General features: G+C 44.4%; 1 protein-coding gene across 2 annotated transcripts in view; it reads right to left on the bottom strand.

Moving 5' to 3' along the window:
- Window positions 1–421: 421 nt before the first annotated feature.
- Window positions 422–17,610, bottom strand: part of STARD9 (StAR related lipid transfer domain containing 9) — a 101,621-nt gene continuing 84,432 nt past the window's right edge. The window contains exons 26-33 of one of the 2 annotated variants that reach the window (XM_079768918.1): window positions 17,283–17,420; window positions 3,942–4,059; window positions 3,675–3,796; window positions 3,419–3,483; window positions 3,090–3,292; window positions 2,786–2,883; window positions 2,416–2,574; window positions 422–1,911 (exon numbers count right to left, since the gene is read on the bottom strand). In XM_079768918.1, the coding sequence (XP_079625044.1) occupies window positions 1,810–1,911; window positions 2,416–2,574; window positions 2,786–2,883; window positions 3,090–3,292; window positions 3,419–3,483; window positions 3,675–3,796; window positions 3,942–4,059; window positions 17,283–17,420 (1,005 nt within the window). In that variant the 3' untranslated portion in view covers window positions 422–1,809. The remainder of the gene's footprint in view (window positions 1,912–2,415; window positions 2,575–2,785; window positions 2,884–3,089; window positions 3,293–3,418; window positions 3,484–3,674; window positions 3,797–3,941; window positions 4,060–17,282; window positions 17,421–17,610) is intronic. The other variant, XM_079768917.1, reaches the window with a different exon arrangement.

Below are 17,610 nucleotides of genomic sequence, written 5' to 3'. Positions count from 1 at the left end.
TCACTGGTGTAGGATAAGCTTCTACTCACCAGTACTCCCTCCTAAACTAGTGGTGGGGCGGCGCTTGTTATGCTTGTTTTGTTGGGGGGGGTGGGGAGAGTCCCTCAACCCAGTCTGCACTCACTCAGTCCAGGACCCCTCGCTCCTTACTGCCTGCCTGCAGCAGAGGCAGGAGAGGCTCCCTGTGGGAGCACACTGACCACCAGGGGGCAGCTTCTGCATTGAGCACCTGCCCCCTGGTGGTCAGTGCGCATCATAGTGATGGGTCCTTCCGCTGTTAGGTCAATTTGCATATTATGCTTTTATTATATAGGATAACTTGAAACTGGGCCATGAGTACTTATTGCCATCATCTCAAGGCTAAATTCGGAGCTCAAGGGACACACTTAGACTATCTCAGGACAATCTTCACTAATAAAAGTATACATATCGGATTTTTAATTTGCAAGTGTTCTGACCAATCAACAGTCTTGGTAAGAGCTTTATATGAAAAGAGATGGGAGTACATAAATAGGGTGTTAAATATATCAAGTGTCACCAAAACAAAACCCAGAAAAATAAAAGTTTAAAGACAAAAAAACATTCAATAATATATAAATAATTTGAGGTAAGAGACAAAAATCCTGCAAACACTTTTAGAAAAATAAACCTCTGCTGTACTCCACAGAAACTTTTACCTTTTACCACATCTTGATCCCTAGATGGTCACCTGCTGGGCACCAGAACTAAAGCTGGGAATCTCTCCCACTCCTACCACTTCTAGGTAACCACACAGAATATTCAAAACCTCACAGTCTGCCAGGCTAGGGCAAAAGAAAGCCCGTTCTCATTCATCCTAGAATAGGTGTGGCTGCAGCAACAGCATGAAATGCTAATAAGACCACTGAAGACAGACCCAGGCTCTGAGGCCTTAAGAAATGGAACTGAGCTTCCTTCTAACAAGTCACTTACCTCCTCTAGGAGTTCCATTATGTTCTCTCCCATCTTCAAAAGATAGTTTTCATCTCTTGCATTGTCAGCAGCTAGCATCTGGCTGCTCACTTCCTAACTCTCTTAAAGAGATAGGCCCCCACCTTAACCCCAAATCTGTCCAGGTGGTTTCTACAGTGAATGGTCTCATTCTACTGAGCTCTGTAGTGATGGCTCCATGAGAGAGCATTGCTCAGTACTTCTGACTGAGGCAAAGACCCCAATGTCCTCTCCTGTGAGGAAAAAGAAGAGGGGGCAGAGGAGAGGGGGAGTAAAAATAATAAAGCGTTTGATAAAAATTCAAGGAGAAATGATTCTGAATCACTGTTCTGGTTTGTGCAGCTGTTTTTTTACATGTTTTCTGTTTTGGTAACAGTCCATCTCACAGTGGAACTGAATGCTGGAGGCCGATTTCTGAGCAGAGTCTTAGCCCATAGCTGCCTCCCTACCAGCCCAAGGGCTGGGCCGCACCAGGGAAGCACCATCAAGAGCACGCCACCTCCCAGCTCGCTGCCTATGTCCAATCCTGGTCCTTGAGCAGCTTGTCTGCCATAGGGTCTGAGAGACAGGAAAGAATGGTGAAAACTCCAACTTGAGCTTCATTTGTCTGGACAGCCAGGGTCAGGAGCTCAGGCCTCTCACTCTGCAGAGCTGCCAGCTGCGATCAAGTACTCACTGGGCTTCCCTGGCAACTTGGGGCTGAGTGCTGTCATCCCAGTTGGCCACAGCAGGTAGCCTCGGCTCTCCTGGCATCGGGTGCAGAGAGGAACAAGCGCTGCCCCAGTGACTCTGGAGCGTCCTGGGCCTGAGTCTCAGCAGCACCATCTTGACAGTGAGATGCTAACTGCCAAGGAAGGAAGCCAGTCTGGCTATAACGAGTGGCTGCTGTTTGATGAAGGAGCTTAAGAGATGAGGGGGGAAACCTGGAGCACCAAGTTCTATCTGAAATAAAACAGGGAAGAGTCAAAGGTACAGACAGATCTGAGAGTGTGCCCCCCACCAGCTGTCGCGATGGGTGAAACTCCTCAGTCTGTGGTCCTAGAACTCATGGGCCCTGGCTCTGCTGTTCAGATCTAGGCATTGGCTTCACCTCCCAGTGACAAAGGTAAGTCGGAACTGGGAGTAGCGTCAAATAGAATGGGTCCTCTCTGCTCTGCTGAGGCAGCTGCCTTTGCCCCCAGGGGCGCCTGTGTTTCCCGAGGACCCTGGGAACAGCCAGAGGAGGAAGGCTGCTAGGCTCTCTGGTAATAGCAGCGTCAGAAAAGGTTGATCCACTCTGTCCTCTCTGATTCCCCAGGGACTCCCGCCCCTTACTGTGACCCAAGAAGCCCTCGAGTCTCAGGCCACAGGGCCAGGGCACTGAGGACGTGGAGCAGCTAACCAAGCTAAACACATTCCCATGGGGCTGTGAAGGCAGATCTCGGCGTGCTGCAGGGGGCGCATCACCTGGGCCAAGTAGATGACTCTGGTGACCTCCTTGCCTTCCACGGTGAGGGGCTGCAGGATCCAGGCACTGGGCAGGATCTCCCCTCGGACCATCTCTCTGCTGGGTCTCGGCATGGATGTGTCATATACAGACTGAGCTGCCATGATAGAAAGATGCCCCTGGGGACAGAGAGAGAGCAATATGAGTCCTGCCTATGTGATGATCAAATAGACAGGCTCCAGTGCGATCAAAATCGTGGCAGGCAACCAGGCCAGACTTCTATCACCCATACTCCTCCCCAAGAGGCCTTCTTTCCCCCAGAGGACCTGAGGCCCACAAAGATTGCTTCTCACAACACTCCAGCCCAAGTTCTTCCCACAATTTCTTTACCACCAGCAAGGCAGGCACCTCTTTGGCTTCCACGCAGACACAACAGAAATCTCGCGGCTGCTTCAGTGCACACAGGGCCGGATTGCACACCAAGTACACTGGCAGGTCAGGGATGGGAAGAGTCAGCAGGTGCAGGTGCATAGACAGACATAGTCCTAAATCCTTCCCAGTCCAGGGCCCCCCAAGACCCCATCATCACACAACCCGACACCCAGCTGGAGGCAGTCTGAATACCCAGGCCCCCGAGAGGGCCACCAGCCTGCTACCTGTCCCCGGGCAGAGCCGCGGAAGCTCCTGGGCTTACCCAGGTGGATGCTGTTGGTCACTCGCTGATGCAGCCTCGCTGTCTGGATGGGCTTGTGGTACAGGGGCCACAGGGTGGGGTCACTCACCGCTGCCCACACATGAGACAGCGGCTGGGACACCACCCCGGCCCCCAAGAAGCCATGCCGAGTAGAGGAGAACACCTTGTAGTAGAACTGCACCTCCTGCTCCTCACCCTGATAGCTGGGACACCGAGGACAGAGAGGAGAGGTGAAACAGGTGCCAGGGTCACAGAGCAGCTCAGGGTGGAGACGGGAAAGGAGGGAGGCGAGCAGCACAATGGGATGAGGACAAGACAAAGGAACTCACTTCCAGCCGGCTGCTGCCTGGCGACTGAAGAGATTGTGCAGATCACCTGAGCAAGCAGCCATCACCTAGGGACGCAGTGACCATACCCGAGTTAGTGGGAATGGTATACACCAGACCCTGGGGTTGGTCACCATCCCCTTTTGTCAAGGGGGAGAGCCACCGAAGAAGCCACATCAGCCCTGCTCCTTCCCTCCCTGCTCTTCCCCAGCCATGCTCCGTTCAAGGAGCCACGGGGACACGTGGAGCAGTTCCTCACGTCAGCCAGACAGATGTCCACAATGCGCTTGGCCAAATCCTGGTAGGAGGAGGAGAAGCAGCTCCCCAGGCTGGACACACTGGACGAAGAACAGCAGCAACTGCCCAGAGAGGCTCTGCGACCTACAGTGAAGAGGTGGAGGCTCTGAGGTGGCACGAGCATCAGGGCCAGACATCAGCAGCTTCTGAGGGACAGTAACTCCCTGGATCTAACAACCTCAGCCCCCAAAGTCCCCCAACCAGGCAGGTGACTGCCCCCACCACTCACTGTAGACCCAGTTCTTCCAGGCAGATCCAGCCAGATTCAGGTGACTGTTCCTCACTGCAGAACGGCCCCGCACATCCCCAATCCAAGAGTCTCCAGAATCAGGCAAGTTGGTATCCCCCTGCAGAAGAGAAGATGCTCAAGACCAGAACAGAGGAAGAGAGAAAGCAGACCACCAAAAAGCCAGTGCAGAATTATCTCCTCTGCCTCTGAAACACACCAACACTTCCAACATAAAGACTGAGGGAAGCCCTAGCTGGTTTGGCTCAGTGGATAGTGCATCGGCCTGTGAACTGAAAGGTCCCAGGTTCGATTCCAGTCAAGGGCACATGCCCGGGTTGTGGGCTCGATCCCCAGTAGGGGACTTACAGGAGGCAGCTGATCCATGATTCTCTCTTATCATGGATATTTCTATCTCTTCCTCTTCCTTCCTATCTGAAATCAATAAAAATATATTTAAAAAGTAAATAATAAATAAAATAAATATTTGGTCTTTATTAAAAAAAAAAAAAAAAGACTGAGGGAAAAGATCTTCCCCTATGGAGAGTACAGGAGGCCAGATGACCCAAGAGGTCAACAGCAACAGAAACCAGTCCCTCGCTCTTCAAGCCATAGGCTCAAGTTGATGGAAGAGAAGTTCCACAGGGATCACCATTAACAGGCCTGAGGGCCAGGTGCCAGTTGCCAGTGGGTGGGGGCCCTCTGCACCCCTGTGCAACAGGAATGAGGCCATGGCTGGAGCTGGGTTTAGTGTGGGCAGCAAACAAAACCCGAGTGGGAGGTGGGATGGGGAGGAAAAGCAACAGGCTGAGAGAAGCTTGACCTTGGCTCCAGCCCCAGGTACAGCAGTTAAGCCAAAGAAAGATCCTACTTTGGAACCAGAAAGGGATAATCCTCTGGATTTGCGATACAGTCACCTCACCTTTAACCTCAGCCAGTTCCTCAATGACATGACCCTGGACCTCTGCTGGGTCTACCATACTATCTATCACCAGTTTCTAACATAGCGCTACTTTAAAGACAAGATGAGGTGAAGGAAGACAGTTATCTCCTCGCCTCCTTTCCTCCTGCAAAATACAAGTGGCCGCTCCGACTTCAGGCAGCCTGAGATCCTGGTCCGCGTCTTAGGAACTTTTCACTACTGATACCTTTCTTCACTTATTGCCTCCACCCTCCCTCTTTACCATTAGCATTTAAGCATGCAAATAGTCTCCCACCTTTAAAACCTTTCTCTACAGGCGTCTCTGCTCTTTCGCCCTTCAAAGATAACACTTCTTGAAAGGATCATCATCTTTTGCCATCTCCCACCTCTCACTCCCTTCTGAACCCACTTGAATCTAGCCTCTGCCTCACCGTCCCCCCAAACAGCCATGCCGAGGTCCCCATGAGGTCCGTGTGGCTGGATCTGGTGAACAACTCTCAGTCCTCAACTTACTGAGCCTCTCAGCACACTTCCACTCACTCAGCCAGCCTCTCCCTTTCACGTGAGATACTCACTTCCCAAGTCCCCACGCTTCTGGCTTCCAATCTCCCTGGTGCTCCTTCCTTCCCAGTTTCCCTTGTTGGCGCTTCCCTCTCAAACAAAAGTGGATATTTGGGGATTTTTTCAAGATTCAAGCCCAGGCCTTCTTCCTCACTCTATAATATACTCCGGGGTGATTGATCCTACCTGTTCTCAGTGCTACATTAATGACTTCCAAAAATATATTTCTGTAAATTAATAAATATTGCTGAGTCAATGGAGTCATCACCTGAAAAAAAGGTTGCATCAGAGACCCATCTCACACATCATCCTATATGATAATCCTATATAATAAAGAGGTAATATGCAAATTGACCATCACTCCAACACACAAGATGGCCACCCCCATGTGGACACAAGATGGCCGCCACAAGATGATCGGCAGGGGAGGGCAGTTAGGGGCAACCAGGCCTGCAGGGGAGGGCAGTTGGGGGCGATCAGGCCTGCAGGGGAGGGCAGTTAGGGGTGACCGGGCCGGCAGAGGAGGGCAATTGGGGGCAATCAGGCCAGCAAGGGAGTAGTTAGGCGTTCATCAGGCTATTAGGGGAGTGGTCAGAGGGTGATTAAGCTGGCAGGCAGAAGCAGTTAGGAGCAATCAGGCAGGCAGGCAGGCAGGCGAGCAGTTGGGAGATTGTGAGAGGGATGTCCAACTGCCCATTTAGGCCTGATCCCACCAGGGTCGAGCCTAAATGGGCAGACATCCCTCGAGGGGTCCCAGATTGGAGAGGGTGCAGGCTGGGCTGAGGGACACCCCTCCCCCCCACACAAGTTTCGTGCACCAGGCCTCTAGTGCTAAAATAAGTTCTTTATGCTCTGTGGCTCAAAAATATAAGGGGTGGGGGAGAATTTAATATTATGACAAGAAAATAAAAATTTAAAAATCTCATAGTTCAATCCTTAAACAAGGGCACAAAATCCAGAAGCCATGAAAGAAAAGATGGATAGCCCTAACGGGTCTGGCTCAGTGGATAGAGCGTCGGCCTGCGGACTGAAGAGTCCCAGGTTCAATTCCGGTCAAGGGCATGTACCTTGGTTGCGGGCACATCCCCAGTAGGGGGTGTGCAGGAGGCGGCTGATCGATGTTTCTCTCTCATTGATGTTTCTAACTCTCTATCCCTCTCTCTTCCTCTCTGTAAAAAATCAATAAAATATATATTTTTTAAAAAAGAAATAAAGACATATAAAAGTGACCATGAAAACAATTTTAAAAATAAGACTCCCAAATTATGACACATACACCCCCAAAGCTGAGAAAACACAGACCATATAATGAGGCTAAAACAACAAAAACAAGTTTTAGATACCCTTAGCATACTCATAATCAAAAAAACCCTCAATAAATATAAAAAATAGAGATCATACTTTCTCTGAAGTCATACATTCTCTCAACGTATAGCAAGTAAACTAGAAATTAATAACAAAATCAGAAAACACAAGGGCTTTTCTATAAAAAAAAAAAAGTTTTAAGAAAACTCAACATTTAAAGAAGAATTAACACCAATCCTTCACAGTTCTTCCAAAAAATAAAAGAGGGAACAATTCCCAACTCATTCTATGAGGCCAAAGTACCCAGATACAAAAACCAGATAAAAACATCGCAAGTCAACTACAGACCCATACCCTGTATGCATACAGGCAAAAATCCTCAACAAAATACTAGTAAAACTGAACCCAGCCATACATGAGTATTATACACCTTGAGCAAGTGGGACTTACCCCAGGAATACAAGGTTAGTTCAATATAAAAAAATCAATGTAATACACTATAGTAATAAAATAAAGGGGGGAAAATCCACATTATCATCTTAATAGATGAAGAAAAAGTATTTGACTATATTCAACACCTTTTCATGATTTATTAAATAAGCTAGGACTAGAAGGAGATTTTCTGAACCTGATAGAGATTATCTATGAAAAACATACTTAATAGTAAACGGCTGGGTGGTTTTCCCTTAAGACCAGTAACAAGACAAGGATGTCTACTCTCAGCATTTCTATTTAACACTGTACTGGAGATTCTAGCCAGGGCAATTAGGCAAGAAAACAACAACAACAAAGGCAGGTGATATGATCTTATATATGAAATATCCTAAGGAATCTACTAAAAAATTATCAGAACTAACAAATCAGTTCAGCAAGGGTATAGGAGACAAAAATCAATATCAAAAATCAATTGTATTTCTGTATAGCAGCAATGAGCAAACCAAAAATGAAATTAAGGAAATAAGTCCATTTATAATAACATAAAAAGAAATAAAATTCTTAGGGACAAATTTTTTAAAAAATATATTTTTATTGATTTTTAGAGAGAGGAAGGGAGAGGTATAGAGAAATAGAACCACCGGTGAGAGAGAAACATCAATCAGCTGCCTCCTACATGTGGGGATTGAGCCTGCAACCTGGGCATGTGCCCTGACCGGGAATCAAACCATAACCTCCTGGTTCATGGGTCAACACTCAACTACTGACCCACACCTGCCAAGCCTTAGGGACACACTTAACAAATGAAAAACTTATACTCTGAAAACTACAAAACATTGTTGAAAATAAAGAAGACCTGAATAAGTGGAAAGATATCCCATGTTCATGAATCAAAAAACAAGATGGCAACATTCCCCAAATTGAACTACAGGTTCAATGCAACCCCAGCTGATTTCTTTGAAGAAATTGATAAGCTGATCTGAAAATTCATATGGAAATTCAGGGATCCAGAATAGTCAAAACAATCTTGAAAAAGAACAAAGTTGGAGGACACACTTTCAGATTTCAAAATATGCTATAAACCTAAACAGTAATCAAGGTAGTGTGGTATTGGCATAAGGACAGACATATAATTCAATGGAACAGAGTTAAGAGACCAGAAATAAATCCATACACCTATGGTCAATCTTAAACAAGGGTTTAAGATTCAATGGGGGAAAATAATATTAGTTTGAACAAATGGTTCTGGGACAATTGGATATCCACATGCAAAAGAATGAAATTTGACCCCTAACTCTCATTATATACAAAACTTGATTCAAAATGGATCAAAGACCATATATAACTATACAACTATTAGAATATAATATAGGCATAATCTTTGTGACCTTAGATTAATCAATGGTTTCTTAGATATGAAACCAAAAGCCCAAGAAACAACAAAAAGAACTGAATACCATCAAAATTAAAAACTTTTATGCTTCAAAGGACACCATCATGAAAGTGCAAAGACAATACACATAATGGAAGAAAATTTTTATAAATCATAGAACTGATAGGGAACTTGTAATAAAATATATAAAGAATCCAACTCCTAGGTATATACCAGAGAGAAATGAAAACGTATGTTAACAAAAACTTATACAATGAATCTTCAGAGCAGCATTATTCATAACTAGAATTTGTGCACCAGTGGGGTCCCTGCAGATCGGGCTGAAACCGGCTCTCCGACATCCCCCCAGGGGTCCCGGATTACAAGAAGGCGCAGGCCAGGACGAGGGACCCCACTGGTGCACCATCGGGGCTGGAGAGGGGTGCGGGAAGTTGGCCAGCAGGGGAGGGACTGCAGGAGGGCTCCAGGGCTTTTCCGGCCCATCTCGCTCAGTCCTGATGGGCCAGACCCCAGCAGCAAGCTAACCTACCCATCGGAGCATCTGCCCCCTGGTGGTCAGTGCACATCATAGCAACTGGTCAACCAATTGACTGTCTGCCTCCTGGTGGTCAGTGCATGTCATAGTGAGCAGTTGGGCGGCCTTAGCATATCATTAGCGTATTATGCTTTGATTAGTTGAATGGCCGACTGGACAACTGGACACTTAGTATATTAAGGCTTTTATTTTATAGGATAGGCAGAAAGTAGAAACAACCTAAATGTCCATCAACTGATAAATGGATCAATAAAATGTGATATATTCATACAATGTGATATTATTGGCCATAAAAAGGAATGAAGTTGTGATACATACTACAATGTGAATGAACCCTCATGGGTTGAATTACTGTCCTCCAAAAAAGATATGTTGAAGCTTCTATGAGTGTGACTTTATTTGGAAATAGGGTCTTTGCAGGGAACCCTATATCCTATGACTGGTTTCATATTAAATAGGCCATGTGAAGACACAGGGATACAGAGACACAGGGAGAACATCAAGTGATGCAGAGGCAGAGATTGGAGTGACGCCAAGGATTGACTACAACCACCAGAAGCTCGGAGAGAAGCATGGGACAGGTTCTCCCCTGTAGTTTCCAAAGGGAGAATGGTCCTGTCAATGCCCTGACTTCAAACTTTTAGCCTCAAGAACTATGAGAGAGTAAATTTCTAATGTTTTAAACCAACCTGTCTATGGTAATTTGTTATAGCAACCGTAGGAAGTTAATGCAAACCTGAAAGCATCATGCTAAGTGAAAGAGCCAATCACAAAGGCCCACATATGATATGAGCCCATTTATGTCCAGATTAGTGGTTACCTAGGGCTGGGAATAGTGGGCTTGGGAGTGACAATTAATGGACATGGGTTTCATTCTCAGGTGATGAAAATGTTCTAAAACTGTGCTGATGGATACACAATTCTGTGAATATACTGAGAGCCAATAAATTATAACAACAACAAAAGAATAAATGAACTATAGTAAAGAAGTGCTCAACAAAAGGATGGGCGCATTAAAAGGGCATAGGACCAATCTGAAAGAACTTCAAATAATGAAATCTGGAACAATCTGAGCAATGAAATTTATAATGATACTATTGGCCTATAATACATAAAACAAAATATTTGAGTCCAAACTGAATAAAATAACTTGCCCAACCAGTGTGGCTCAGTGGTTGAGCGTCCACCCATGAATCAAGAGTTCACTGGTTCAATTCCTGGTCAGAACACATGTCCAGATTGCGGGCTCGATCCCCAGTAAGGGGCAGGCAAGAGGCAGCCAATCGATATTTCTCATTAATGTTTCTATCTCTCTATCCCTTTCCCTTCCCCTGTCTCTAAAAATCAATACATATTTTTAAAATAAATATATTTAAAAATAAAGTAATTAAAACTCAATAAAATAAATAGGAAGAGAAGGGATAACACATCCTTATAGAAAAAAAATTAATTAAGAAATGTAGAAAAATAAGGGAAATGCAAATTGTCATTAAAACACCACAGTGAAAATTTTCTTAGGTAAGATACAACAACAATGGATGCTAAAATAAGTGAGCAAAGGTTTGAGAAAAAATAGAATATTTGCAAAGTCTCCCAAGATGTTTATTAATTATAAAGGGAAAAATAGTAACTTTTCAGTGAAGAGACCCCAGACACCACTGTAACTTCAAGGTTAACATCACCAATAATAAGACACAGTGACATCACGTACACTGACCTAATGTAGTAACAATAAGGCATTGCATGGGGCATATATGTGTTGTTTCTCTCAAATTCTAATTTAACTAGCGTCCTGTATTTTTCTTTGCTTTATCTGGCAACCCCAACATAATTTCTGTGGTATTCTTGCCAAAAATGCATAACCTCAATCTAATCATAAGAAAACAGCAGGCAAACAAATTCAACAAAATTACTGATCACGAGACAAGGAGAAATGGAGAAATTATCACAAGAAAACATAATTAATAATAATAGAACAGAAATTAACAAGTTAGACTCAAAATTGGCTCCAGAGAGATGGAAATCTAAACCAGGAGCTGACAACCTTTTCCTGTAAAGGGGCAGGTAAGGAGTATTTAAGGCTTTGTGGGCCATTAGAGTAGTTGCAACTACTTGCCTCTGCCATTGTGGCATAAAGCAACCAGCCACGGACAACACATCAACAAATGGGTGAGGCTGCAGCCGGTAAAACGTTATTTATAAAGAAGCAGTGGGCCAGATCTGGCCAAAGGGACATCGTTTGCCAACCCCTGATCTCAACAGACCACTTTCCATAGACGAAACTTTTTAAAGAACTAGTCCCCCCAAAACTTGTCAGTTTCATAGTGTAATTATACCAAGTTTTAAAAGATTTTCATTCTAAAAATGTTTTCACTTTTCATCCCCATTTCCCTCTCACGCCTACCTTAAGGCACGCTGATGTGCTTGGGGTACATCTTTTTTGTTTGTATGTGTTCTTGCGAAAAGGATTGCTCTGAGTATGTGTAGTTTTAATTTATACAAACAGTGTCACGCCTCACTGTTTCACAGTGTTTTCACTCAGTGCTTTGCCTAGGCGTCACTTTATCTGTTGACTCTAACTCTTGCATAGTATTCCATGTGTGCACTGACCACGTTTTACCTATCCATTCTCTCAGTAACCGATTCTCTAATGGCTTCCAACTCTCTACCACTTCAAATAATATTTTAATAAATAATTTCATACATGTTCCCCATAAACTCTGCAAGCATTGCTGGGTCGTAACCCTATAAGTGTTCCTATATCCCCCAAGTCTTTTTTTTAAAATATATTTTATTGATTTTTTACAGAGAGGAAGAGAGAGGGAGAGAGAGTTAGAAACATCGATGAGAGAGAAACATCGATCAGCTGCCTCTTGCACACCCCCTACTGGGGATGTGCCCGCAACCAAGGTACATGCCCTTGACCGGAATCGAACCTGGGACCCTTGAGTCCGCAGGCCGACGCTCTATCCACTGAGCCAAACCGGTTTCAGCTATATCCCCCAAGTCTTGCCAACACCTGGCATCATTCAGTTTTCTCATTTTTGACAATTAAATAGGTATAAAGTTTCCATTACTTTCGTAACTATTCCTAAAGATTGAAAAAGAAAGCTTTCACCCTTTTTACTATAAAAGGAGTATAATATTGATACCAAAATATGAAGTATATTGCAAAACCAAAACTACAGAATAAAACTCATAAATATTGAAGCAAAATCCTGAATATTAGGATTTGATAATACATGATATGCTTAAGTATACATGATATGCTTAAGTATATCTGATAATACATGATATGCTTAAGTATATAATGTATTTGTAGTACAGTATTAATTCCAAGACTATAAGAATGGTTTAACAGCCTGGCTGGCGTGGCTCAGTGGTTGAGCGTCAACCTATGAACTAGGAGGTCACAGTTCGATTCTGTGCCTGGGTTGTGGGCTTGATCCCCAGTGTGGGGCGTGCAGGAGACAGCCAATCAATGATTCTCTCTCATCACTGATGTTTCTATCTCTCTCTCCCTTCCTCTCTGAAATCAGTAAAATATATTTTTTGAAAGATAAAACAAGAATAAATCTGACAAGAAATTTGAGAGACATGAAGGAAATGTACCAGTAAACATAAAAAAAAGGCTTGAACCTACTATGTTCTTGGTTAGGAGATTCCCCAATATAAAATGTGATTTCTCCCTCAGTTGATTCATAAACTGAACATGATCTCATTAAAAATAATAAGTTTTTATCATTGAACTAGACAAGCTGACCCTAAATTTCATAAAAAAATAAACACGAAAGAATACTCTGGAAAATTTCAAAAAAGGCAATGGGGAGTAGAATACATTATAAGCCTTAGAACAAGAAAAGTTGACGTCTTAATCTGGTGAGGCAAAGATGAGCTGTCTAGATGAGCTATCTAACAAGCATAGGCACAAATGAATAGCCATCTGAAAAGAACAAAGTTGGATCCACATCTCATACTATAGGGTGTCCCCCCAAAAATGCATACACACTTTAACAGCTGATAACTCACTTAATTTTCACTCCTTTTCAGGTTAAACTGATTTGAAATTATGGGTGAAGCCAAACTAAGCTTTGAACAAAGAACGTTTATCCTAAAGTTCCACTAGGCTTTTTTTTTTTTAATGGGGATACATAAAAGATAAAAGTTTATGGTACAAAACCAGAAACAGTCAACTAATTGAGGGCACACAAATACCAAGTGAAATGATTTTTGATGTTTGGGATTCCATTGCTTTGCATATTATCAGCAGTGCCTGGACCAGAATGGTCATCAGTTTGAAACAGGCATTGAGCCCTAGCTTGTTTGGCTCAGTGGATAGAGTGTTAGCCTGCAAACTGAAAGGTCCCAGGTTCGATTCCAGTCAAGGGCACATGCCATGGTTGCTGGCTTGATCCCCAGTAGGGGGCATGCAGAAGGCAGCCGATCAATGATTCTCTCTCATCATTGATGTTTTTCTCTCCCTCTCCCTTCCTCTCTGAAATCAATAAAAAATATCTATACTAATAAAAGGGTAATATGCTAATTAGACTGTGAGACCTTCCGGATGTCCTTCTGGACAAAGCCATGGTGGCGGGGCCGAGGCAGAGGCAGTTAGGGGCAATCAGGCCGGCGGGGGTGAAGTTGGGGTGAGCAGGCCGGCAAGGGGCGGCAGTTGGGAACAATCTGGCTGGAAGGGAGGACAGTTTGGGGCAAGCAGGCCGGCGGGCGGGGGGCAGTTGAGGGCGAGCAGGCCAACAGGCAGGTGAGTGGTTAGGAGCCAACAGTCCCGGGTTGCGAGAGGGATGTCCGACATCCCCCAAGGGGTCCCAGATTGGAGAGGGTGCAGACTGGGCTGAGGGACACCCCCCGTGCACAAATTTCATGCACCAGGCCACTAGTGTGTATATATATATACATATGAAAACAGGTATTGACAAAAAATTATTCATTTCTGTACATTCTTTTAAATTTTGAAAATGAATTGTATGTTAATAAACACTTTACAATCATTCAAAGTGTGTACACATTTTTGGGGTACCCTGTATATATACTTTCCAAATGAATCAATGATTTAAATATGAAAAATAAAACCATACAAGTTCTAGAAGGAACCACAGGAGAAATTCTTTATAACTTTGGAATGGACAATGTGATACTTTTTTTGTTTATTTTTTTGTTAATCCTCACCCGAGGATATTTTTCCGTTGATTTTTTAAAAATATATTTTTTTATTGATTTCAGAGAGGAAGGGAGTGGGAGAGAGATAGAGAGATAGAAACATCAATGATGAGAGATAATCATTGATTGGTTGCCTCCTGCATGCCCCACTCCAGGGATCAAGCCTGCAACCCGGGCATATACCCTTGACCGGAATTGAACCTGGGACCCTTCAGTCCGCAGGCCGATGCTCTACCACTGAGCCAAACTATCTAGGGCTTTCCATTGATTTTCAGAGAGAGTGGCAGGAAGGGGGAGAGACAGAGAGAGGAAAACATCTATGTGAGAGAGACATATCCATTGGTTGTCTCTTGCACACACCCCCACAGGGGCTGGGGATCGACCCTGCAACAGAGGTCCGTGCCCTTGACTGGAATCATGGGCCAACGCTCTATCCCCTGAGCCAAACCAGCTAGGGTGAGAATGTGTTTCTAATTATGATTTAGAACATAGACATTATAAAAGGAAAACTGATAAATAAAACTTCCTGAATGGCTCCAAACACAGTAAGTAAAGTCAAGAGATAACGTGGAACTGGAAAAAAACATTTGCAATTCACATCAGGCAAAGGGCTATCTTGCCACTATATAAAGAACTCCCAGTAACTAGTAAGAAAGAAGAAAAGAATGAGCAAAGGGTATGAACAGATGGCTCAACAGTCCAAACATTTAATAACATGTTAGCAAGAGAATGGGAGGAAGGTGGACTCTCGCTTGGTGGGAGTAAAAATCAGTATATCTGTGAGGGAAAAGCTGTCAGTATCTATCAAATTTTCAAATGCATATACTTGTAGAACAAGTCCACATTTATCCTGCAGATATATTTGCACATGTAAGAAAGCTATACATGCACAAAGCTATTCACTGCAGCCCTGTTTACAACAGTAAAAAAATGGAAAACAATCCAAGGTGGAGGATTGAATAAATTACAATGCATCCCTACAATGGAATGCTATGCAGCAATCACAAAGAAAAAGAGAAAATTCTCTTCACTGTCATGTTAATGATATACTGATTGGAAAAAATATATAAAGTAAAGGACAGTGGCATAACATGCTTATTTTATATGCAAAAGACACTCTATCTAGGAAGATATCCCCCCAAAATAACACACACCACTGTTTTCTTGGGTGGGATGAGGGACATGGACTAGGTAGATAGGAAAAGGGATGGGTATTTCCCTATATACCCTTAAATATGTATATATTCTTTGCCTTTTCCACTTCATATTATCTATATAAAACATCACATTTAATAACATGCAATTAAAGAGAAAAAAGAAACACTATTCAACTATTAAAAAGAATGAGTCAGCACTAGATTTAATGATATTCAAGATCCAACCAATATTTTTAACGGAAAAAAAGCAAAGGGACAAAGTGAGTACAGTATGCTTCCATTCACTGCTTTACAAAAAGGTACATTCTTATAGACGCACAGACTATCTCTGGAAATAAACACCAAACGGGACGAATGACTGCTTCTGGGGAGGGCAAATAGGAGACTGAAATATGCACTTGACACTGTGTCCTTGGCTACTGTTTGAAAACTATATATTTTTTACTATGTGAAGTTTTTCTTTATAAAATGAATTTCAAATTTTCTATGCCCAGCCAGGTCTCACCTCTGGGCTCCAGATCTGTATTCCAACAAGCCCCTGCATTTCTCACAGGTGCTTCAACCCAGTAAACACAAAACTAGATTCATGATCTTCCCACAAAACCTGTCCGCCTCCAGGGCTTCCTGTCACTGTGGTCAAACCCAAAGCAAGCATTGTTCCCAACCCTCCCTTCTCCCTTCCTCCACATCCAGTCAGTCCCGTGGATGCTTTCTCTTCTTCGAATCCACACCAGTTCATCTTCACCAGGAGTGCCCTAAGCCAAGCAATCATGAACTCTCACTCGGCTTTGCCATGGTCACTAATGGGTCTACAGAGCTGCTCTTGCCCCTTCTCACAATCTCATCCTTCTCTCCCTGCTTAAAGGCTTTCCAGCAGCTTTGGGGAAGTAACATGATCAGATGGATTAGAAAGGCCCAGAATTCTCAATTTAGTCCACACGATCTTGCATTTTCTGTAATTCTCCCATCTCACTCTTTACATTCCAACCAAACAAGTGTTTTAGTTCCTCAAACTCCTCCCCCCTCAGAGCCTCCCTTGTGGGCCCTCTGGACACCACCAGCGCTGAGCTCTCACTGAAGAATCTCTCTCTCACCATCAGGCTCAGAGCATCTTCACTGAGCATCCAGACTAGGTCAGGTTCCACCTTTCACATTGGCTTAGCATCCCTTCATGCGGCTCTTTGGCCCCTTGAGTGTGGCTCTTCCACAAAATACCACGGCCTGGGCAAGTCTATTTTGAAGAAGTGGCATTAGAAGAAGTTTAAGTTTAAAAAATTTGGCTCTCAAAAGAAATTTCAATCCTTGTACTGTTGATATTTGGCTCTGTTGACTAATGAGTTTGCCGACCACTGATCTATGCTAATAATGTATATATACAAAAGTCTGAGCAACCAGCCAGCAGCTATGATGCACACTGACCACCAGGGGGCAGACGCTCAACGCCGGAGCTGCCCAAGGACAGCAACTTTTCAGAGTGCCCTCCTGCACTCCAGGACCCCTGGGGGATGTTCGACTGCCGGTTTCAGCTTGATCCCTGCAGGCCAGACCGAGGGACCCCACTGGTGCATGAATCTGTGCACCGGGCCTCTAGTTATAAAATAAGCTCTTTAATATTTATCCTTCTAATAGTCTAAGGACAAGAATAGTTTTGCTCACTGCTGCACCCTCAATGCCTAAAACAACACCTACAAAACAAGCAGCTGTTGAATGAATGAACAGGGAGAGAAAGACAGAACTAGAGGAAAGGCCAAAGCCACTGTCCATCAAGTGTCAGCAGTGACCTGAGGCAGAACTTCCTGCCCAAACTCTTGCATTAGCAGCCTGGTCCAGAGCCTATACCTAGCATCTGCCTACTCACCACACTGCCTGGGGACTGGAGCTGGCCTGACGAGGCCGGGCTGCTGTTATAGCCAGAGGTGACACCAGAGGAGAGGCTCCCATTGGAGCTGGTGCACAGGGAGCTGGAGGTGGCCAGGGTGTGTAGTTTTTCCTCTTCCTGGGAAGGACAGATCACCGTCAATCAGCTCCTGGTGCACCCTCACTACCCAGGCCCCACAGCCCCAAATTCACCCCTCTCACCTCCCAGGTCCCATCACCCCCAGTGCCTCCCACCTCAGCCTCACACCCTCACACCTCCCCACACCCCCACCCCAACTCTATACCAAGGCAGCCTCCTCCCAGACTCT

The sequence above is a fragment of the Cnephaeus nilssonii genome (assembly GCF_951640355.1).
Source record: "Cnephaeus nilssonii genome assembly, chromosome: 4".
Classification (NCBI taxonomy): domain Eukaryota; kingdom Metazoa; phylum Chordata; class Mammalia; order Chiroptera; family Vespertilionidae; genus Cnephaeus; species Cnephaeus nilssonii.
This window is presented reverse-complemented; position numbering and strand designations above follow the sequence as displayed.